Source organism: Paralichthys olivaceus, chromosome 14, assembly GCF_024713975.1.
Source record: "Paralichthys olivaceus isolate ysfri-2021 chromosome 14, ASM2471397v2, whole genome shotgun sequence".
Classification (NCBI taxonomy): Eukaryota; Metazoa; Chordata; class Actinopteri; order Pleuronectiformes; family Paralichthyidae; genus Paralichthys; species Paralichthys olivaceus.
Genome location: NC_091106.1, coordinates 21,519,700 through 21,544,415, shown reverse-complemented (window position 1 = coordinate 21,544,415; position 24,716 = coordinate 21,519,700). Strand labels below are relative to the sequence as shown.

The 24,716-nt window shown below is 41.8% G+C and overlaps 1 protein-coding gene across 1 annotated transcript in view; it reads left to right on the top strand.

Annotated features, from left to right (window-relative positions):
* cdh5 (cadherin 5) overlaps positions 1-24,427 on the top strand; it is a 29,296-nt gene extending 4,869 nt beyond the window's left edge. Inside the window, exons 2-15 of the mRNA XM_020087122.2 lie at positions 4,485-4,724; positions 4,927-5,206; positions 5,321-5,443; positions 5,586-5,753; positions 5,902-6,083; positions 8,432-8,545; positions 8,766-8,908; positions 9,001-9,134; positions 10,033-10,142; positions 10,347-10,449; positions 14,472-14,602; positions 14,744-14,858; positions 18,720-18,852; positions 19,753-24,427. Coding sequence (XP_019942681.1) covers positions 4,485-4,724; positions 4,927-5,206; positions 5,321-5,443; positions 5,586-5,753; positions 5,902-6,083; positions 8,432-8,545; positions 8,766-8,908; positions 9,001-9,134; positions 10,033-10,142; positions 10,347-10,449; positions 14,472-14,602; positions 14,744-14,858; positions 18,720-18,852; positions 19,753-20,128 — 2,352 coding nt within the window. The 3' untranslated portion in view covers positions 20,129-24,427. The remainder of the gene's footprint in view (positions 1-4,484; positions 4,725-4,926; positions 5,207-5,320; positions 5,444-5,585; positions 5,754-5,901; positions 6,084-8,431; positions 8,546-8,765; positions 8,909-9,000; positions 9,135-10,032; positions 10,143-10,346; positions 10,450-14,471; positions 14,603-14,743; positions 14,859-18,719; positions 18,853-19,752) is intronic.
* Positions 24,428-24,716: the final 289 nt, after the last annotated feature.

The window sequence follows — 24,716 nt, the reverse complement described above, 5'->3', positions numbered from 1 at the left end:
AACGGAGAGAGAGAATGACGCAGGCTGAAATCAAAACCTGAGACTTGGGGACAGAAACAGCAACAGCAGCACGACTGAATACTAGGAAGGGTGTGTCCACTTGCTAATGATGCGTCCTCATTAACTGTCCCCAGAAGACATTGTGTACACACTTCCTGTTGATAAAAGGGGAGGTGGTAGACGCCGGACATTGAAGGAGGAAACGCCGTTTAAAAAAAAAAAAAGCCCCATTCCCCGATGGGCTTGTCATCAAAGACATGACTCTTGAGTGACGAACCGAGATGTTAATAAGTGTGAGTAAGACGTTACTGGACAGGACACAGACAGTCACGGCATGCATGACATGTAACAGGTGGACAAAGCCATTGCTAATGTTGTCAGTGCTTTTCCGACATGAAGTCAAAATGTGAAAGTTGGATTCTGTCGAATCTTTTTCATTGGTCTTTGCATGATTTAAAAAACCGCTCTGTAAAATCCCAGGATGGATAAAAGACACAAAACATGAAACAGCCTTTACAAAGTTATAAAGTTTCTGGGTTAGACATGTTATTTAACATAAAACAATGTTATTGAGGCAATATTGAATTTTAGTACCAACGGGAACTTCTAATTCCCCCAAATCTAATCTCAGCTCAACACAGAACGGTTTTTAATTAACTTGGAATGATTTATATGCTTGTGTGTTGCACAGCTCGAGCAGAGATACAACAGAACATGTCCGACGAAAGACGGAAAACCAATGAAAGTGATGGACTCGTTTAATTTTACTTAGTGATGAACTAAATGACTGATTCATGAGTTTACCCATCAACAGTTACACTGGTTAACTTGGCGATAACAGAAATCTTTAAGACACTCAAGTCTCAGTCTGTTAAACAGCTTCAGTTGTACCTCAGTATTTTTCTGCTTCAGTTTTCAAGCTGTGTAATAAACCAGACTGGTTCCCTTCTTGATTCATTCTTAGATTTTACAATAAACCTCTCTGAGTTTGAAGCTCATTTCAAATGTGATAACTGATCTTAAAACCTAGACGACGTTCTCTGCTTGTTTGTTTTATTCCTTGTCAGTCTTCTGAGCGTTAATTTCTTGTATAGTTTTTGGAAGCTGCTGCGTGAGAACATACGTGTTCAGCTCGGAGGGAGATAACTTGTGTTTGTCGAGAGGTTGTTGAGAGGAAGGATACGAATGACCCTGAAACCGGGTGACGAGAAGGACAATGTCAGGACACAGTCAGGAAATATGACTGGTGTCAAACAGAAGCTGAAGTAAATGTGTACCTCACTGAATCAGGAACTGTGAATGGACGTTGGACATTTAATCGGCCCCTTTGTTTAAATTGTGGCCCCTTTATCGTCTCTATCTCCCACTGACGTCTATAAAACATTGAAATGGACAAAAGTCATGAGAGCTTAGCTTCACTTATCTAAACCCCACTAAACTAATAGAAAACATGACGTAAACATATGATTTGACAGATTTCAGAGAGTGAATCTATTTTGGGTTTGATTTGTCAATTTTATTTAAATGAAATTAAAACTGTAGACATTTCTTTCAGGTAACATCTAATGGGGATGTGTGGAGGATGGTAATCCGGGCAATGTCCACGAACAGGATTCCAAAGATTTAAAAGATATACACTCATAGTCATAATTCAGACCTTTTCTTCAGAACAACCGTGATCCATCCAACATCAAGTGGAAGGATTTAGGGCTGAATCCGAGCTCAGACCCTGCAATGCAAATTACATCAATACATCAAGTCAAATCAATGAATACCACAAGTGTTCAAACTAATGAAACTTTGAAACACGGAAGATAGTGAGAGAAAGTTCTAATAATTTCTCTTTGGTATTAAATTTTAATTTGACGTGATTGCTTTTGTTTAGTTCCAGTTTATGGGAACCAGAAAAGCAGATGTCTGTTGGCAGTACACACAAATGCACTATAGCATAGCAGTACATTTCAATAAAAGACGACGCACTTGTGTTTAATTAATTTAGTCCTGAAAGGAAATGAAACAAAGAGGGAAAAATAAAACCCCAAAACAAAGGCTGTGAACTAGAGGCAGAAAAACACTGTTGAATCTTTGTTTGAGCTGATTTGTGGGGAGCCGTGTGAAGAGGTCAGCGGAGGTCAGCAGAATACGAGATTAGGCCATTAGAGGGGGACGACTTTGTGTGGGTATAATCCCCTCATCATAATCTCTCTTTCTCCCTCCCCGCCGCTAATGGCTGCAAGACAATAAGATGCACTAATCTGTCCACTGGGACGGCACAGGGCTGCACTGAGATATCTGCTGGAGTACAGAGCACATATAGACTAAAATGTTTTGAAGATTATTTCCCTGGCATTTCTGCTTTATTAGATAGAGCCTAGTGTTGGGGGAGGGGGGGAGACAGGGAGAGATGGTAAGAGAGAGAGCGGGAGGAAAAGCTCAAGTTTACTAAAGTGCTGGTGTTTGTGTCTTTTATACATTTTCATTTTGGTTAAATGTTGTTAAAATGGTTTTGAGGCAGAAAGAGGTGATGCAAGACAGTGAAACTTGTAGATTGTGAATTTGGTTTTGAGCCACTTTAATAGATTAGATATAAAGATGGACGTCTCAAATTCCTCCCATTATACAAAAAAAAAAAAAAAATCACACATTCAGGTGCAGCTTTGGGTTTTAGACGTCATTAGGAGTCTGCACGATGTTTCCCCTCTTTTTATTAGCATCAAATAACTTCATAAAACAAAACTTACTGGAAAAAACGAACAGTCGATCAAACAGAGTGACCCAGAATGTATTTCATGTGTCCATGTCCCATCCACTAACCTGGAGGCGTGGCTTATGGCAGTTATGATGTAATACACCAGTGATGTGAAGTTTTTAGGTCACAGACTTTGCACAGAACTGAATTTATATAAATGGAGATAAATGGTGTTCAGAGAATATTTTAGTTCTGTTTTTAGATTTTAAGCTCCAGTCGGTCAAAGCGTGGACTCTCATAGCGCCACCACCTGGTCCGACTCTATTGCCTCTATGTCCAGTTAAACATTTCTAAACCAAAGATATGGAAAGGCTCAAATACAGAACACACATCATAATCCCCGGAGGAGGCTTCCTATTACCTTCATTAGTTTTTGTTGATTTAAGTGTAATATTTTGGGAGCTGGTGTAAAACCGCAATGACATTTGTTGCTGACAGTCAAGTGCCCGGTGAACTTAGGTCTTCAGAATTGTCCTGATGCTCCATCATTTAGTCAAACTTTAATCTGTAGGAGGTTTTTATTTCGTTTAACGTTTCATCCTCACAAAGCCAATAAAATGTGCCGCTTCTCTCCCACGTTCTCTGCATGATGGGAAACAGCGCTGTCCTCGCTACAGCACAATACACAATACACACTGTGGGAATAAATCCATGAGGTTTTACACTGATCTGATGCCAAAACACTGAAAGTGGTTTTTACAACTCATGTATTACAAATCGTTTTGTCCTACATTTCAATGATCTCAAGCTAAAGCAGTGGAATGGCTTTGTTTGTCTTATGTAGTAATTTAGCAGGAATGTGTTCTCTCTTTTCTGTGATGTTTTCTGTTTTTAGGAGAGGACGTCGCATAATGTCACGACAAAAGTCGATCCAGACTTTTTTGTGGAGCGACTGAGTTCACTGTGTTGGTGCTCTTGTTGTGCAAATGCAGCGGCTTTAATGAAACACAGAGGAGGCTGCGTTTTCTTTGATGCATTACTCACGTCTGTCAGAGCACGATCGTATTTAAGTATAAAATTCATGTAAAAAAAAAAACTGATCCATTATCCTAGATTGAATCAAGAAGGGGTATACGCCACAAAGCCCTCACTTTGAAGTGCTTTCTTCTTTTCCACAATTTGTGTGTTTTACTGTCGGGGGAAAAAAATACTGATCAAATATTCAAAATGTCAAACAGTCCCTCTGTGGAGAATGACCTTCCTAATGTCTGATAAAGACGGACATCCTAAGTGGTTTTAATGTCAGCTCCTCTCTTCGTCTCCGTCTGTCTCTCTCTTTCCGTTTCCGTCTCTCTCTCATGCAACACCAGTGGGTCAGGACCTAAAATGGGTCACCGGCCTATGTTTAATAGATCCCCATACGACCACAGTGGCGATATGCTTTCAGCACAGGCCCCATGATGAGAGGCTAAATGTTTCATTTGGGTCCCAGGCTGAAAAGGTTTAAGAGCCCTGGTCCTATATGATAGCTAGACCTCAAGCTCTGCGACAGACTGCGAGGGGACAGCGAGTCCTTGGCCTTCACTCTGAGTCTCACCCTGGCACAGCGAAGGGGGTCTGTCCATAGCTGATAAGTGGTTTTAATGTGATCTTCTCTCTCTTCTTCTCTCCTCCCTCTCTCCTCTCCCTCCATTTTCCTCACTACACCCCCACATCTCTTATTCTCGTCTTGCCTCTTCTTCCTCCCGCCCTCACTCTCCCTTTCTCCCCCCCCCCCCTCATTTCCCTGCCGCAGATGATGGCTTGGCTCCAGCTGTGTACCATGGGGCTCATGGCCACGATGGCCTTATCCGTCTCTCTCACCATTGCTGAAGACTCTGACCTTCCCATGGCGGAAACAGAGAAACGAGGCCCTGTCGAAATCGTGAAGAAAGAGTCGCATCCCGTCCTGTTCAGACAGAAGAGAGAGTGGATCTGGAACTCTCTCTACGTGGAAGAGGAAAAACCTGCACCCAGTCCCTACAAGATAGGAAAAGTAAGTTACCGTTCAACATTTTGGAAACTCCGTCAGAGTCTGTTCCACTTCCTGGGCCGAGCTTGGTCTTTAAACTTTCAATAATCTCCTTCCCTCGGCTGTATACTCAAATGTATCTGTAGAAATAGCTGGAAGCACGAAACAACTAAATGCTGCAAACTACAAGACAACCCAACTCTTCGGTTTTGTTTCCCCCTCACAGCTGAAGTCCAGCCAGAGAGTGGAGGTGAAGAGATTTAAAATAAATGGTGAAGGAGCGAACACCATCTTCACCGTGGATCACAAAGGAGACCTGTTCGTCACCAGATCTCTGGACCGAGAGGAGAAGAATTCGTACCATCTGATCGCCCAGATGTTTGACGGGAACAACAAGCTCATAGAGGATTCTGGGGAGTTTGTTGTTCAGGTTACAGACATCAACGACAACACCCCTGTGTTCCCCAGAACATACAATGGGTCCATTATGGAGAGGTCCACCATAGGTGAGTAGTGTAGCTGTGAAACACACAATCAGATTCTTGAACACATTTGTAAACACTATGAGCTTCAGTTTGATGTTTAATGCTGTTGCTAATTATTTCCTAAATTGTCTCCAGGAACGAAAGTAGTTGAGGTGAGGGCAACTGATGCTGACGACCCAACCACTGCCAACGGAGAGCTCAGGTATTCTCTGACCCGAGATGGAGACATTTCTGCTTTCCAAATTGACAGCGTCACAGGTCGGTTCAACGTGATCCTGACATCGTCTTTTTCTCAATTTTGTGCAGCTGTAAATGTACAGGCAATTTTTCTTTACTTGAATATAAGTCGGCGTTGAATCCAAATGAATTTCTGTCCGTCTCTCTCTCTCTCTCTCTGCAGGTGTGATCAGCTGTAACGTAAACACACTGGATCGGGAAACTAAGAGTCAGTATGTGGTGGTGGTTAAAGCTCAGGACATGAGAGGAATGCCCTCTGGCAGCACGGCCACCACCTCCGTCACCATCACCATCACAGACACCAACGACAACATCGCGTCTTTCACCCGAAGTAAGAAACAAAGGGCCAAAGTAATATTCCAAATCCAATAACGTGCCCATTAAATATTCACGATACTTTGCTATAATTATTTTAATGAGCAGATTCTTTTTGAACTGCCTCACATTCATTAAACTCGATGTGTAATTTCTCTCTGCAGGGGTCTATGAACTGCAGGTTCCAGAGGACCAGAAGCTGAATGAAAAGATCGGGACTCTGGAGTTGGAGGACAGAGATCAGATCCAGAACAAAGAACCCATCTTTACCATGCCGAGTGACTACAACAAGATGTTTAACATTGAACTGAGCGCCAGCAAGGACGGAAACCTCATGCTCAAACAGGTAGGCGACTCATTGCTAAATATACAAATCAGCTTCTTGTTGGGTTAAACTAGTTTTCATATGCTCCCATGTCACAGCAGTTTGTGTTGAGGTTTTCAAAAAGGTTTTCAGATGTTAATTTATTTTAATTTGGCTTCACACCAACCTGTTATGCACTTAGTTGCCATAGGAACATTCTACGTCTGGTTGGAAAAATCAAGGTTCCCAAAAGCGTGTACATAATAGTTGGGGGTATTTTCTAGCATTGTTAAAGTAAATTCAATGGATGGTTTAAATAGATGCAAACCTCATGTCCAAATAGAGAGTCAGAAAAAAGGAGCCTGTCATTTTTGAAAAATGAAAAGGTGCTCTTTGGCACAGGGCTGGTACATTTAAATAAATCAAGGTAAAATCTTAAAAAGCCTTTATTAGTGGTTGGTGTGTTTGTTCAATTTCTTCATAAAGACGAGGATAAACCATTTAAATTTTAAAATCCAAAATGTTTCTTGTTGCATGAGGTGGTCGAGATGATCCCCTTCCTTCCGAGAACTGGGGACCATAGCATTCAAAGATTCGGGGCTCACGTGATTAAAGTGTCGGTAAAATTCTTTTATGGCATAAACATGTTCAGTGCAAATAGTTCAATAACCAAATTATAAACTTTAGGAGTAGAGATTTGGTTCTGGTTCCTCACACAATTTCTGCAACCACCAATTTATTCCACCAGAAAATTAAACTTGAGGTAAAATGGATGACAATGATCCATTTTACCTGATTCAAACCCAAAGCTGCGGCCTCCTGGCTGGGAGAGATATTCTTACTTGCAGGAACTGCAGCAGGTCGACTTTCTCTGGTCGGTGCTCTTCACATATAAAGTATTTAGGACATCAGAGAGTTGGAAATGTATTCTAATGAAATGAGCTCTGTAATAGCTTGTATCCACGCTGGCCTGGAATCGAATCACACAACTCGCCCCTCAGCCTCTCTCATCTTCCTCACCGGCTGTGTTTACATGTAGAGTTTAAGCCGGCTATCGGCCACACTGCGGTTAGGTCTTATTCTCGTTAAGCTGTTTACACGTGCCTTTGATACCCTGTGACTATCCGTGTTGCCATGAATAATCCAGTTAACAGAATATTCCTGTATACCTGTGGTGTCCCATTCACAGATAAAACAGAAAAAGCGCATTTAAGCGAACAGTAAGCTATTTCTAATACAGGGTAAATAAATGATAATCCCAGCTGAAATGTGACAGTAAGCACAGCTCGCTGTCACGTATTTGTTGACATGAAAGTGTATCCACAAACACGTCACAGTATGCAAGTCTCAATTTGTGCAGATGTTGAAAAAAATGAAAGGAATGAGGAATTTCATGCTTCGGTAAAATATTTAACACGGAGCGAAAAAGCTGGCGTTTTAGTGAGTCTGTTAAATCCAGACTTTGAACCGAGGCACGTTGTTTTAGCCGAGTTGGAACATTTAGAACGTTTTTACACCTGGAATCCAACAGCTGTGCTGAGTGCACAGACGCAGGTGTGAATGCACTCAGGATGACGATAAGAGGGGTAGTTGAGAAACAGAGTGCAACTGCAACGTGATCCGAAGAGAAAGAAAATGGAGAAAAATGTGCCAATATACACAGTTTTAAGGAAATATTAATTCCATAGAAACACATGGAAAAACATTAAAGTCAGCTCTTTAAAACATGTTATTTTAATGAGCAGGTGTTCAGTGAGTGTGATGCTTTCTGTTGAGAGAAGTTCAGGATTTAAATGTGATGATGTTGTGTCTACAGCCCAGCTGCGTCAGATTTACACAGCATGGATATGAGGTGCATGTGTAATCAAGTTAATAAAGGCATTTAAAAATCTTTGAAATATCTCAGACATACAGTCAGGGTTTGTGCAAGTTGCAACAAGCTCAATTTGAATGAAAAGTTAAGTAAAGCAAATCCAAAACTCAAGCAGCAAACTCACTAATGGAACCAGGAGCAAAGCGAAACATGAATAAGCACAAACAGGGAACATGAATAAACATAAACTCAAGATGTGAATCAACAAAGACGACTGAGGAGCACGGAGGCTAAATACACAGAGAGGGAACTGAACACAGGTGACACACATCAGGGCAGACGATCACTGAGGAGGGAAACCAGACAAAGACAGGAAGTAAAGCAAGACACACGAGGGAAGAAATGTCAAAGTAAAACAGGAACTAACAAATTCCAAAAATTCCAAAATAAAGGGCCTGACTAGGTCAAGAAAGGAAATGCAAAACTAGAAAACTGATTGATTTTGATCAATACAACATCAAATGTTCTGATTTCTATTGTAACTCGTTGGCTGATGACCCTTCACCTCTCCCACCAGGCTCTGGACTACGAGACGATGAACAGCTACACCTTCTCCGTCCAAGTGCGAGAAAACCTGAAAAACCTGCGATTTCCTGCCGACAACGTGAACAGCGCCGTCACCACAGCTCAGGTTAATCTCACACAGGACACCAGTCGTCTTTAAGCCTTCCTCCGTGAGATCTTATCGCCCTGCTGTTCATTAACTGTCTATTAAAAATGTGAAAGAGGGAAACACTGAGCCTGAAGCTGATAACGAGGGCAGACATGTTCAGTGCGTGGCCTCGGCTGCTTTTATGAGCGATCAGTATGAAGTCAAAGCTGTCTTTCAATGAACGGTTTGAAATTGACAGGTAACCATCAAGGTTGTGGACGTAGATGAGCCTCCAGTCTTCTCCCTGCCCATCTACACCTTCACTGTGGTGGAAGAGCGGATGGTGAACAACATCGGAGTAATCAAAGCCACGGATCCTGACAGAGCCAAGATGTCCATACGGTACAGTGCTGTGCAAACCATCAAAAGTAACGTGTGTAGGTCATTACTGTGCAGAGTGAGTCACAACGAACCTCTGCTCTCTTTGTGTTTAGGTACTCCATCTTAGACAAAGACTGTCCTGTCAGTATCAACCCGTTAACAGGTCAGCTGTCCACCCTGAGGACGTTGGACAGGGAGCTGGAGGCCACACACATGTTTCAAGTCAAGGCGCAGGAGGAGCCGAATGGTACGTCTCACACACACACACACACTCACACACACACACACTGCACGGGTTTATTAATCCTGTTTCCCCTAAACAATAGATGCTCACTTAAAGAAATGAGAACCATGTGTTTCCGCTAACGACAGCAATGTGCAGGGAGGGAGTGAGAACAAGCAAAAAGAAGACAGTCTGTTCTTCTTATTCACTGAGCAGCTTCTCTGAATTTCACCAAAGACGGGAGTGTGAGACATTAACAGGGATTTTTATAGATTTAACACTTTGCCAAAACACCTGGTCGACCCACACGGGGAGGAGAGAGTGAGCAGGAAAATCACATTAGTGGCTCTCTTTGTTCACTTGCAGCTCCCAAACCAAACTCCGTATTTTTAGACCAGCAATGAATGAAATCCAAAGATCTATTTCGGTGGCTTGTCACGATGTTTAAGGAACACAATGGTCCCCTGAGCTTGACAAGGTCCTCGATATACAGTGCATGTACTGTACTAAAGATAGTTTCAAAAAACGGGCAGGAAACACGTTTATCAAAAGATGAATATTCAAAAACAGAATGTAAAAAGCTGCCAAAAAAAACAAGTGGTCTGACAAACAGCTCACGGTGAGAAGAAGCTTTGAATGGGTTGACCTCTGTCACTGGTCCTGTTCAGACCTGGTATCAATTTAAAATCCGACCTGAGTGATCCAATCAGAAGTGCTGTAATGTCACGATGACCAAATTCACGTTCATGAGCGATCACACCAGCACCTGTGACGATCACTCTTGAAAAAACGATCACTCTCGTTGTTACCAGGTCTGAAAGGCGTCACTGTCTGATGTTTAACACAAACAACCCCTGCATCGAACATCTCCATCATTACTATTCCCTGCAGTTAATCGTGTGTCGCTGCCTCTCCTCTGTAGGTTTGGAGTCATTTGTAAAAGTCAACATCATAGTTCAGGACATTAACGACAACAAGCCTGAACTGGCAGTGGAGGACATCTTTGTGTGTGAGAACGACGTCACTAATACAGTAAGAAAGACCTGTTTATATTAGTGTATCTCTCACTTTCAATTGTGTTTGATTCATTTCCTCGTGTCATTCAAAGTGTGATCAATATGCTTTGTTATCATTTATTGCCGTATAACTTCTGTACTGAAAAGATAAGTATAAACTGGGTATGAAATATGAGCCCACGATGATTTAGTTTAATTAGATTTTTTTGTGTTTCCTCAGGTGGTAGGAACTTTGAGAGCCACAGATAAAGATGACCAGCCGGCTTCTTTCAGTTTCAGTCTCAACAGTGAGAGCTCCAACTTCTCCATCAGAGACTACGGCAGTAAGTCTCTTTGTGTGTGTGTGTGTGTGTGCTCTGAGCGTTTATTTACCTTCCTTGTCTTTCTCATTCCTTATAAATGGTGCTCGAAGAAAGCACCGGCCTCGGCACTTGTTGCTATGCAACAACTGAAACTCCTTTTTGAAGCACGGTGCTCTGTTGCTGAAATTTGAAATTATTTTAACTTCTCGCAGCCTGACGGGGGATTTAGAGAGGCTGTCTGGGACCGTGGGTGTTGACTAGAATGCACAACAGCAAATATTGAATATAATGAGACCAAGTGGCTCTGTGGACTAACGGATGGCCGTCATGTGATCTGGAGGATGTTAAAGAAACATGTCACACACACACACACAGTGCTGGTGCGGTGCTTTTTAAAATAAAATCATACATGCAAAACTATGCCAGAGGGAATGTAGGGATATGCATGAGAGTACTTGTTAAATAAATTAGTTTTTGACGGTGAGTAAATTGTTTTCAGTCCAAAGATGTTCGATAACCAGAAACTTCAGAGGCTTGAGATTACAATATGAAAACTTTACAGATTCCATCTTAGGGATACATGAACTTTTTTATCTAACAAACGTCCAAAAATGGTTTCACTAAATGAAAGATTATTAAGATTCATCCACTGGTCACCATAATTATCTATCAACAGCAGTCCACCTTCTGTCAGCCGGGATCAAACAAGTGACAGACTTTCATTATTCGTGTCTCATACACAACATGATATATTTATGTATAATTAAATATTTCAACACACTTTTTTCCCCTAGTCTTTCCAAGAGTACCAGCTCCATTATACTTTGAATATTAAACATACATTAAAAGAGAGTATTCTGCTACCAAGAGATTAAAGCAGCATCTATTTTCAGCCGATCTGGATCCATCTAAGACTAAAAATCTGTGGATATAAATGTACAATTTGAAAAACTATCAAGTAGAAAAACAGGCTGTGACACAGATGACAGTAAAAGGCATTGTCTTTGATCCAGACACTGATATTTAGGTAAAGGTTGACGCTCTGTTACGTCAGATATCCAGAGCATATTTGGTTTCGACAGTTAAGGACACAAAACGGCACAAGTAAAACAGTTTTCATCTTTTTTGATCATCACTATCACACATGAAAGCCTGAGGAGACGTGTTACCAACTGTTACAGTCAAATATTAAAAGTTTGAATAGACGAGAGCCGGAGGTATCGTCAGATGAAAGATTTAGGTGAAGTGTTACTATTTCATTCAAGATAAACCGGGGGAGGAAAAAAAAACAAGGCATGAACTTGCCTCATCCATTTCCTCCCTGCTCCCGCCTGGAGGTGCTGACATGTGGAGCCGGTGGAAAGCAGGGAAAGACGGAGCAGAGAAAAAAAGGAGAGGAGAGACAGAGGTGGAAGAAAAGATGAAAGGAGGCGAGAAGAAGAGATTAAGATTAAGGGAGATGGGTAATTCTGAAGTGAGACCGTGTTAAAGTGAAGAGAGGCGGTAAACATTATCGAGAATAATAACGAGGGATGAACAGAAGAAAATGTGGATGAATGAAGACTGGAGAAAAATGAAGGATAGAAGTTTGTAAGAAAGAAGGAAAGGTACAATTTAATTTAGGTATACATTAGACAGGACAGGAGATGACAAATAAAGAGGAGAGAAGAAAAAAGAAAGGGTGGGGAATGAGGAAGAAGAGAAGATGGGGACAGAAATCCAAGGAGGAAATGGAGGAAAGTAATCAGACAAAAAAGAGAGAGGATGACAGGACAGGAGATGACAGAGAAAAAGAGGAGAGTAGAGGAGGGAGAAAGGACGAGGAAGAAACGAGGACAGTGGTAAAGTGGAAAGACGAGGGGGAGATGAGATGAGGACACGATGAAAGAGGAGACGATGACTTCAGAAACATGAAATGTTTTAATAGAGGGAGAGAGAAGAGGGAGACGGGATGGATGAGGGGAGGGAAAGTGAAGTGGGAAGAACGAGGGGAAAAGGTGAGGGGGAGACAAAGAGGAAGAGAGGAAGAGGAGGTGGAGAGCTGTTTGATAAGTGCTGGTTTTCAGTGTGAACCTCCGTTGTCCCCTGTGGCTCATGAGGGTGGCCTCGGAAAAAATGATCTGACAGCACCTCACACACACACACACACACACACACACACACACACACACACACACACACACACACACACACACACACACACACACATTCAACAAGAGCTGCAAAGTGAAGGCTTTTAAAATATTTATCAGCTACCAGCTCTTTAAAACTTGCAAAAAAAACAACCTTGCTTTCATTAAGGGATCCAAACACACACCGACCACATGCACACACAATACCGTGCAGCTCCCAGAGTGAAGTGACAGGTCTTGGTGTTCAGGCCAGGCGGCTACAAGAAGACACGAGAGAGGAGGAGGAGGAGGAGGAGGAGGAGGAAGGAAAACAAAGAGACGAAGAGGGAGAAAAAGGGCTAATGAGAAGTGGGAGCAGAGAGATGGAAGGAACAAAAGAAGTGTGGAAAGGACAGGGAGACGAATTCGGGAAATCCAGGGAGATGGAAGAGAGGTGAATTCAAACAAAGAAGGAACAGGAGACGAGACGGAGAGGAGGGATGAGACGAAGGGAGGACAGAAGCTGCTTTCATCATTTATTCAGTTAGTTAAGGCTTCGTCGTGTCCTCCCACTCACACACACCTTCATGTTGTCATGTCGACAATAACGAGATGATACAGTGGAGAGCGTTAAACCCTCACTCTTCCATTAAGAGGTCAGATTTACCAGTTTACAGGAAAATAGCTGTAGTGGTGTCCGACCGATGAGACGTGAACTTTTGTCCCGTTAACAAACAAACTAATGAGCTCGCTCGCTGTTGCCAAATTGTCCCGCACTTACTGCTGTCGCCTAGCAACGGACCTGGAGTTGGACTGAATGTAAAAAGTTAGCATCATTGGAAATTATTATCTTTTCACTTGATTTGAAGCCTGATCCTTATTTTTTCTAATTTACGCATAAATATCAGGCCTGATTTTCTTCATCGAGATCCATGAATCAGTCCCTGGGACTCACACTGGTAAAATGGAAAACAAAAATGGAAAACAATTCCCCCAAAATGTGGCCCATGTCCCATACTTCTGTGAAGTTTTGTGGACATTTGTTCTGTAGTTTTTTAGTAAACCTGCTGACAAACAAAAAAACATCCAGGTGGAGGTAAAACCCAAACCCCCCTGGTGGAGGTTAAGTGGTAAAGGTGTAAAGTAAGGTGCAGACGAAGGTGCAAAGTGGAAGAAGCAGGAAATCAAACCCATCATGCAGGTGTGAAATTGAAGCTAAAATAAAGTTGCAACTCGGATTAAGGTCAAACTAAAGCTGCGTTTTCAAGCAGTACACAACTACTACATCTCATATCTCCTGTATTCAACGTCCAGTATGTGCAGATGTCAAACACCTCGATTTTCTGTTTATATTCAAACTTGTCCTTTAACCAGCGTTTACTGTTTCTTTGTCCGACAGTTTCTCAGTGTCTAAGTAACTTTAAGTGTTCTGAGGGGTCTTTCCTGCCATTGTGTTCTCCAAAATTCCTCCAGCGGTGGGATATTGTGGAGCCCTTGGTCTCAGCAGGAAACTTCTTCCTGCCAAGGGTTTGAGTAATGACTGCATTGTTGGTCAGGTTTCTCTCAGGCTGCCTTCACGTTTCTGGTCTCTCTTTGATCCACTGTTGCAGGTTTTTAAGCTTCTGCCACTATCTGTAATCCTAAATGACTCAAATCCTAAATGCACCAAACTGACAGATAATCACAAATGATCTGTTGTGCCTTTATGTAACGACTCTTCTCGCTGTCACGTCTCGTATCTTGTTTCATCTGCGGAGCTCGGCGCTGTATAAATAGACCATAGACGGAGCAGGTGAGCTTTAGACACGCTTCTGTAAACCCGAGGTGATGAGTGACAAATATCAGAGCGATTTTTCAGGAGGAGGGAGAGGAACATTTGTGTTTTGATATTTTGTACACTCACCGTGAGTATTTATGTCTTTCCGTGTACAGATAACACAGCAGACATCTTGGTGAAACAAGGCCCGTTCAGCCTGGATGACCCCAAAGATTACAACGTGGTCGTACGCGTCAGTGACGGAGGACGACCCGTCCTGACCAGCATCACCACAGTGGCAATCAAGGTCTGTGTGATGTCGTAAAACTGCAAATTCATCGACTAATTCAAAACGTTTTATTGCCGTAAAACTCAAATCTTATGAGTTAAATTGCTCTGATTGTGCTGGAGTGAGTGACTGATTGATCGCCTGTGTTACCCGATGTAGTCGTGTCGCTGTGGCGCCAGGAGGAATCCCGAGCACTGCAAAGCCAGCGCTCGGAGGATGTCAGTGAGTGTCCAAGCCCTCATCGCCATCCTGCTCTGCATACTCACCATACTGGGTACGTTTACATTTTTAACTTCTGTCTTTCATCGTCTCCTTTTTTGCTACGAGGATTTTCACGTTGTAGTCGGACCAGAAAGGTTTCAAACAAGTTTGACGATTAAATAACCGAAAGGTGTGGTGTTAGAGAGACGATCGAGAGAAGACGGCAGAATATTCTGGATATGAACGCTGCCATCTGGTGCATTTAGGGCAGGGATGGATGTATCATCAAGTATGGATGTATCAAGGGCCGGTTGATAGATGCACAGGACCATTAGTGAGTCAGTCTCAACTATCAATCACATTTCAACCCGTTTTTAAATCATCAAATAACTATATAAAACCAAACACTTAAACATAGATGAAGTGTGATAAGCGTATTTTGACTTTTAAGTTATGGTCCACGTCCAATCCACTGACATGGAGGAGGTAGGTTTATTGAATATGAACCTTAAAGCATTTCTTTACACACTTAACATACCAAATATTTTTGCACCTATGCTTTTTGTTATTTTAATTTTCTTGAAACATGTGATTCAGGTTTAGAAAACTACCATTCACACAGTAAATGAGCTGATGTGTATCCAGCCAGAAGTAAAGCTGTGCAGATCAGAGTCTGTCAAGGTTCTTTGTTCACATCTTGCCTTACAGAGGAAAATCCCCGTTCAGTGTTCCCAGATGAGAGATGTAAATAATTGCGTTTCATTTTAATTTGCCGGTAAAATAGTTTTTAAAACATTATCTCCTGTTTACTGAAGCTGGAAGTAGGAGAAGTAAACACGTCTGAATCACAATCAAACGTATACATTCCAAAATAAAATGCCAAACTTCCTGTGTGGCTCCGGGTTTGTTTAGTGTTCACCAAACATTAACGTATGGGCACTCGAGAAATGTTTAGCTTGAATCAGAGCGGAGAAAAAAATCATGAGAAAACTCTGGTTGCAGGTGATTTTTGCTTGTTTGGTCTTGACTGTCGACAAAAAGGTGCAAGAGACTTTTCTCTAACCCACAGAGTTTTTATTCTCCGAGGTGAATTCACAAAGACGACATCAGTGATAGATTCAAGGCGCCGGGGTTGGGTGATTAGGACGTGCGCTCGCTCGCTTTGCGATAAATAAGATTTGAGTTTTGTGGGGAACTTTCCCGCTCCTGGTGTTGTTGGTTTTATGAATAATGCAGCGGCGGATGTGGAAATAATGCCTGTGGTTGTGCGCTCAATATTCCCTTTGATACCTTCGCCCCCCCCCCCCCCCAACTCCTCTTTTTCTTCTTCTTTTTCTGGGGGAAAAAGAGACAGTTGTCATGTTGGATGAGTAGCACACGCTGGAGATAGTTGGCTAAACAAGAGGGATCTGGGATGAGAAGTGCTGCGGAAGAAAAGAAGAAGTTAAAGATGAAGAAGGACGGAGGCGGAGTGACGGATGGAAGAAAAAATAAAAACTTGACAAAGATATGGGAGGTGGAGACGGGGCGAAGCAGGCAGACAGACGAGAGGCGAGCGAGACAGATATGAGACAGAAGGAGGTTAAAGGAAGGGAGACGGCGAAGAGGAGGATTGTGGGAAAGGCGGCAGAAGAATGGGAGTGGTAATGAGGAGAGTTTATCAGCTCTTTAGGTTCCGTCTGCTTATCAAACACGAGCAAACACTCAACCTATTAACTATTAATACTCTCCTTCACTATCGCTCCCCCGTTTTTTTCCCCTTCCATCTCTCTTCTTCCTCTCTTTCCCTCTGGGTCTCCCACTCTCTCTCTCCACCTCCGTCTCTCCCTCTTTCTGTCTCTCCTTCTTCTTATCAAACACCCCCAACACAGGCCAGATTAACTATTTAATGCACTTGTCATTATCTGCCAGGGCCCAAAGCGATTCACTGCGTCGCCCATTCACAGACGCATTTTCTCACAAGGAGCCGGGTGTGATGCACCAAAAGACGTTTTTTTCTCAGTCGTTTTTCTACAAAGAAAATGGAGCTTCGTCTTTTTTTCCCCCCCTTCGTTCCTCCATAAGTCTGATATCTCCAGAGCTTATTAAACTGCAGAGCATGTGTTGTAAAAGATTAATCTGTTGGTTTCCCATGCAAACTTGAATTAGTCCCGCTCGCCCTCAACTAAAAGGCATGGCTAATGCTGCCCGTCCGCGGAGAGAGAAAGAGGTTCATATCAGGACTGAGGCTTGGGGCCTAATCTAATGTCAAACGTATCCTCCGTCTCTTTCCTTCTCTCCTCATCCGTCTTCTTTCAAGATTTCTCTTTTTTCTTTCTTTCACGTTGTCGTTCAATCAGTCGTTGGCTGCTCCCCCCTTGTTTGTTTCTCCTTTTTCTTTTTCTCCTTTGTTTTTGCTTCCCTGTCCTCATTCCTTCTCTCCAAAGCTCACATGCAGGACGTAAGCAGGACAAACTTAAGCTGATGTAACCCACTTTCTTATCTACAAAGTTGAGACGAAATGTTTTCATTCCTTGAACCAGGTTTAATGTCGTCATACAGGGTGTGAGTCTGTATTTTGTTTCTCCTCGTTACTTCTTCTCTGGCTGTAGTTTCCCAGTTTCACCTTGAAACACGCTTTAATATTTCTGGCCCAGATGTAGTTGAGCAGTAAAAATTAATCGCTCCAGCCTAGACTGAGTCAGTTTCATACAATCTGGTGTTAAAGGCCAACTATCCGTTATTCCAATTAGTATTATTTTAAACATATTGGACTTTTAAAAGCAAACTGTTGCTGTCGCACACTTCTCTCCAACCCCAGCGGTAATTTTCCTTCTTTTCTTTTACGTTCCTGCACAAATTATACCATATATCAATAGTCATGGGTTTGAAAGCGTTGTGGCTCTAATCCAAGTCTCTTGCACATATTTTCAATGTATGCACTCGGTACTTTGAGAGACTGGGCGTTAGCTTTGGCGGAGGTTTGCTGCGTCCAGCTCTCCTCTGTTTTGGGTTAAAGACCAAAGTTGACTGTGGGTAGGAAATGACAGAAGCAGTATCTGTTGACCCTTCCATCCATCCTGATCTACTTCCTACTTCTGTGGACTTTGTGCTTCGACAACAATGTGATGCTCCTTCCATCTTGGCTCCTGTTGACTCATGAATCCTACAGGTGTCTGACGTGTTTGTCATCTGTTTTGGGCATTTTCTCTAAAGATTTAATCGCTGTCTTTACTCTCTTACTTCCTTTCCTCTGCTTCCCCTCCTGTCTTCAGCCCATTTTCTCTCTGTTTATGTCTTTATCAGCTGCCAGGTCCAACCTTCCTTTCATTCTTTCTGTCTCGGCCTCCTCCACCTTGTTTTCTTAAACTCATTTCCACTTCCCCTCCAGTATTTACTGAATCTTTCTTCCTCTCTCGTGCCCCCCCTCTCTTCTCTCTCCCTCTGTGTCTGTCTGTCTCCTGGCTGAGTGGATTCATTTGTGGTTTTGATGCTCGGGGCGAAACGTCTCAGACACCTTAAACCATCCGCTCCTCATTTTCCCCACAATGCTTGCTGTGTTTTCTAGTCTCTTGTTGCTGCTCCACTTTCCTCACTTGTTTCACTGCCCCCATCCGTATTCTGTTCTGGGTTTTATGGCCTAATTTTCTCTCATGTTTTTAAATTCGTGGAACTGTTGGTGTGTGTTTGTGTTCTTCTGGGGATGTCCTCAATTTTTATCAAATTGTTTTTAATTTCTTCAGCAGATGAGGATTTTACATCTTTTATATATGGCCTGAATACATGAGTTGGTTTTCTTCGTCGTCTTGTTTTTTAAGCTTGTGGTTTCCTAGAACGCCTTTTGCAAACTTCACTGTTACAAGGCCAGACCTCAAATACATATAACTTGAGCAGCACCTGAGATTGAATATATTCCAATTAAATCATATCATATTTCCACTGCTGTACTTTTCAGTCATCGTGATCCTGTTTGTGATGAGGAAACGCTACCAGAAGGAATCTCTGGCCAGTATGAAGAACAGCGGCGAGATCCACGAGCAGCTGGTCACGTATGACGAGGAGGGAGGAGGCGAGATGGACACCAACGGGTAAGTCGACGTGAAAACGAATGTTCCTGCTCCTCGTATCTTCTCTGTTGTTGTAACTTGTAAAACTTTGACTAACATCAGTGAGAACTAAAGGAGAATCGTAAAACACACAACAAAAAACCATCAGAGCCGTAAATACTCCTCATGAATATTTCCGATTGTGTTGCATTCAACTGTGTAGTCATATTTAAAGTTTGAATACTACAAATATATTCATTTCTTATTCATTTTCATTCCTTTCTTGTTACATTTCCTCTCTGATGATATGTTCTGCTTTGACACTTACTAGAAAGTCATTCACTGTATTAATTCTTCTCCATCTGCAATATTTATCCTCTTTTATGTATCCTTCAATTTGCTGACCCAGTTTACTCAACAGAATTCATTAAACTTTAATCTAATCTGAATCCAATCCATCTATTTTTAAATACTATGAAAACCATTCATAATCCTATATACCATCCATATGAGCAGCACCATATGCTGTGTGAAGGACGTGCTGACGACCGGGGGAAAATAGAAAAACACTTAGCACAGGAAGAGCAGTGAAGACAAACAGCAGTAAAGTACAGTGAATCATTTTTATTGATATTTCTGCTCTCATCCTGTTAAAAATGGGCGAGACTGAGGGTTTTAGAAAACACCTCCCTGTCTGTTTGTGAAATAAAACTAAATATCACATTGTTTAATCCTATTTTATCTTTTTATTCCCTCTTATATATTTTTTTTTCATTGTTTATTGTCCTTATTTTGTTTTACATATTACAAAATAATCAGTTTAACTCAGCTTAAAGGACTTAAATTATTAGTTTTGTTGTTTTTTGTAATCTTGCTTAAAAACCAACAAACAGAACCGCCAGCTCTCACCTGATCAACATGTATGATTCTCCTCTCTTTTAGCTACGACGTCTCAATCCTCAGCTCCGCTTGCCACGACGGCTCCCTGCTTCGCCACGCCGACCGCCACCCCCACCCCTCCCTCTACGCCATGGTGCAGAAGCCCCCCCACCCCACCGCGTGCAAGGGCGACATGGCGGCGATGATCGAGGTGAAGAAAGACGAGGCGGACCACGACAGAGACGGCTTCCCGTACGACACCCTGCACATCTACGGCTACGAGGGACCCGAGTCTTTGGCCGGCAGCCTCAGCTCCTTGCAAAGTTCCTCCACCGGCTCGAACTTGGATTACGACTTCCTGAACGACTGGGGGCCGAGGTTCAGGACCCTGGCGGAGCTGTACGGAGTGGACGAATCCGACTATTACCATCAATACTGATGGACGATGTCGAGCGTAGATGATGCCAAAACACACACATGTACAAAATGGCCATAAAAATACACACACGATAACAATTAGTCACACACACACACACACACACACACACACACATATAGAACCACGCTTTCATGCTGTCCACTTTGTTTCTGGGCGAGGAGCTTCCGATTGCAGACGTCTGTGTTCCCCAAAGACGCCTCTGGATTCTAGAATCAGGGCGCTCTCGTTTCCAGAGTAACTTCAACTAACTCTTGTTGTCGAGTGTAATTCACTAGTTTGTTGACCCCCCCCCCCCCCCCCCAACCACCCCCCCCAAAAAAAAGAAAGCTGAATCAAGGTTTTGCGAAATGACTCATTTCTCTCTTTTTTGTGAAAAGATGTTGGAAGGAGTCGACGGAAAGATTTTTAAATTTGCACCCAGACAAGCAGCTGTCGGACAAAGTCCTCCACAGATTTTCGAAGAGCATCTGTTGTTGACGACAGCGTGAGGTCGTCATGAAGATGTGTTTTATTCCATCACCGCCATCAAAGCTGATCCTGGGTAATTGATGATCTCATCAGGTTACCGCGAACCAGCAATGTTTTTCAGATTCTTAATGCTCTCACTGATGTCTCATATTCACAGCGCCATTTTGCATCCCATTTTCTCACCCATACATGCATGAATTACTACGTGTAAAAGTCTCTTTTAGGCCTTTTCTACTCTGTTGCGGATATTTTTTGAACAGATATTTTTTAAATCAGAAAAAATGTAAATGAAAAAAAGACAAATGCTTAAAACAACCGGAAAAAAATGACTCAGTTTTAGTTACTCGCTGTTTCCGTGTGGACAGAGAGAACTCCTTTCTATGCACTTATATTCATCTACATACACACCCACCAATATCTCTTAGTGTGGGTATATACAACATCTCTAAACAAAAGCAGCCAACTATGGAATCACCCTCTAGCTGCTGGACTTGACATATGAGCACGTCTTGGGGTTTTATATCTGAATTCAACACAGATGACAGTTTTCAGTTTGTTTAAGTCTTACCGGGGATGCAAAATGGTGCATTGTTGATTTTAAATTCTCCTTATTTCTTTTTGTCTGTGTTCTCCTTAAACATTGAAGTTTCTTTATATTTTTGAAAAAGGGGCCATGAAGACGCTGAGAACAATGATTTTAGTTTTGATCTGAGCTGGACCATCTGATTTGTAAATATCGTCCGTTCTTGTTGCTGAGGTGATTGTTTGATCACAGCGAGATGCCAGCTGTGTTTTGTTCGTGCTAAAATCTGCACGGGAGGTTTAACTGTGAAAAGCTCCCACTGTTCATAAGCCTATGATGTGCTGAGGTTGTTTTTTTTTTTTTTACAGTTTAATCGCTAATCAACATTTTCTTAGATTCATCTGAAAGGAGACGTATGATACTTTTCAGTTTTTAAAGTCTGATACAAGAGTCGTCATTTTCTTCTGCGAGAGGAGAACAATGGACAGACAGACAGAGGAAATGGCAGTATCGCTGCTCAGACAGAATTACAGCGAGTTCCCAGGTTTTATTTGACAGAACATATCATCACAGTTATTGTTGAGATGAAAGCCCCAAATCTCTGAGGCCCTTAAGAACAAAAGTCATTCAGACAACTCAGGAAACTCTGAGTGGCAAAAGTAGCTAGTTGGGAAGCTGTGATGGCTCGAATAACTTTAACCTCTCATCCTTTTTGGCTACTGACTGGTCTGAGATCAGAAATTACCATTTTTAATCCGATTCTGGAACAAAAACCAGTGGACTGGTCCTGCATACACCAGGCTTGGATCCTTTCACCTGCACAGATCGATGTATTGTCTGTATTCTCACAATACGACAAACAAACAGATGAATGGTTTATCATATTGGGCTGAGTTGTTGTTGTTAAAGAGTTTCTGAATTCACGCAGGAAGGCGACAGCTTGTTGGAGTGGGATTTCTTTTTCATATGGAAGAATGATAACTCTCCTTAAGGCTATTCTGACATCCCCATTGTGAATTATTAAAATGTATATTGATATAGAAACTCAAATTTAAGAAGGGGAGTGTTTGTCACTTTTTTCTTGACCAGATGATAAATTAACAAAATAGCTTTTGTTGATTGACAAATATTGTTCCAGCCTTATTATGAGATAATCCTGACACTGACAATCATTGTGGCCGCCTGCTCGTTAGAAACCTGTGGTCGTGTCCTCTGATGTCCTCTGATGAAATTAAAGACATGCTGTGTATTCCCTGTTTAGAAATAAGAAACAGGGACGCTGCAAAAGGGCAATTGCCTGGGGCCCCGAGCTGAGAGGGGGGGGGGGTACCCAAGAACGGATGATCCACTGCAACGACAATTTTATTTGTTCTCCTGTTTATTCTGTTTTGCTTGGAGTTGAACTTGTTTCTTTAAATCTCCGGCCTGCTTGGAATGCCATCTGTAAACGCTGGATACAATAGCTGGAAGCCCTGTCAATGCTTTCCTGTTGGGTTCACATATATTCTGAGAGCAGCCTGATTCCTCCGCTCTTTCTCTCGTTCTCCTGCTCTCTCGTTGTTTGCCTCACCGACTCCCCCTCGTGCCGCCGTTCTCCCTCCGCCCTTTAATCAGCTAAACCAAACAGTGGTCTTAGCTTCCTGTCCATCTGGGGGTGGGTTGTGCCCGCCCCTTCCTGTCTGCGTTATCTCTCTCCTGAGGCGACACATTGTGCTCACTTCCTGTTTGGGAAGCAGCCTCAGCCTTGGAGAGGAAAAAGGAGAAACCTGGGATGAGGTTGAGAAAGATGTTGAGCCACGATGAGTTTTCCAGCTGAGCAGAATCTCCTCAGCGCAGAGATGACGCAACATCCCGTTACGATGGCAAAATCTGAAATCGATATCCATTACCCTCAGCCGAGTCTTCAAATTTACCAAAAAGTGGCATCACAAGAAACGTATTGTTTTAAAATCCAAAGAACTTTTATTCTTTTTCATATTTCTTTTTAATTTTTATCGGTTTTGCACTGTTGAAGTTACATTTCAATCACATATAAGCCATTTATTTCAAAACTATATATTTATTACAGCTCTTATTGCTTTGGAACCCATTTCCAAAATAACATTCTGGTTTTTAAAAGTAACGTCTCCATTTACTGAACAAACAATGATTTACTTTTCTGACTTTTGCCTTTGAATCAAAGAATAAGAGAACAGACTCCAAACTTGAGAAAACACATTGTTGTTGTTTCAGACTCGTGGCTCTCGAGGAGACAGTATTAACTTTGCTTTTGTGTATTATCACTTTTGTTTTTTTTTTAAATAATGGATATGTGAATAAAACAATCAGCCGCCTGTAGCAGACAGCGATGCTCCATTATCTTCTCTCCAAACAGCAATAAGTGTGGGGTGAGCTTAGGGTGAACAAATCTGAGACTGATGTGTAATTTGCCAACATTTTCTTTTTTTTATACTTATTTTTATGTGCAATTATTGAACCCTAATATCTCAAATGCATTGGTGGTTCTGTAATGTTTGTATTCTATCTTTTGTTGTGTGGCTTTCATAAGAGCCAGTCCAGGTTTCCACACCCTCACATGTACTTTCACGTTTTCCTCTTTGTTTTGCGTTTATGTGAAACACATTTCAGCCGCCAGTCTTTTCCACTGTTTTTTAAGGTCGGTTCAAATCTCTCAGGTTTGAGTCTCCGGGAAAAAAAAAAACTAAAAAGTTTACCATTATGTCAAGAAAAAAACCATCTCATTAAAAAAGACATACTGTTAAAATACATATCTCTAACTGATTTTAATTGGAATTTCATCTGTGTTCTCATGTGTTGTTAAGGAAGCATATACTTTGAGTGAAATGTATATATATACATATATATATATAAAAACTGTGCCTAATATTGTTATTTTCTCTGGTTTCACCTTGTTTATTTTATGTTTTGCCTCATTTAGAAGAAGTTAAACTGATAGAATCTCTTTATTGCTGTAAAAAGTTTGAAAAATCTCTTCAAATCACAGAGTGAATAGTGTCTGTTGTGTGTGTGTGTGTGTGTGTGTTTTTGTGTGCTAGCAGTTGTACCCATGTACATACACACAAAAAAGCGTCAAACCAATAAAAATAAGACCCACATAGATTTTTCTTGTGTAAATACAGTGAGGGTATTCAGAGGAGAAACATGTGCCTTTATTCCTTAAAAAAAATACTGTAATTCTTTTTTTTGATGGTGAACACAATGTTTTTATATTGTTTTTATGGTGTATAACTACTTTTTATTACCTGACATTTTTGTAAGTGCAGAATAAAAATAAACACTCAAATATGTTTTCTCATCCTGTGATTGGTGCTGAACACTTTTACTCCTGAATGTAATCCGAGTGCATTTCAATATATAATTTTCATATTTTCAGTGTACTCTTATCGGTTTGGAAGTAGTTACCCTTTACTTTTCCAAAAGTTTATATTCACCCCACTACAAATCCACATGTACCCATTCATACAGCTCCTCTAAACACAAGAAACTTAATACAGTCAGTTGAAGGAAATAGTTTAAGTTGATAATGTCGAAGGCGTCCTCCAACCAGAAGGTCCGTAGCACGAATCCCAGCCCATG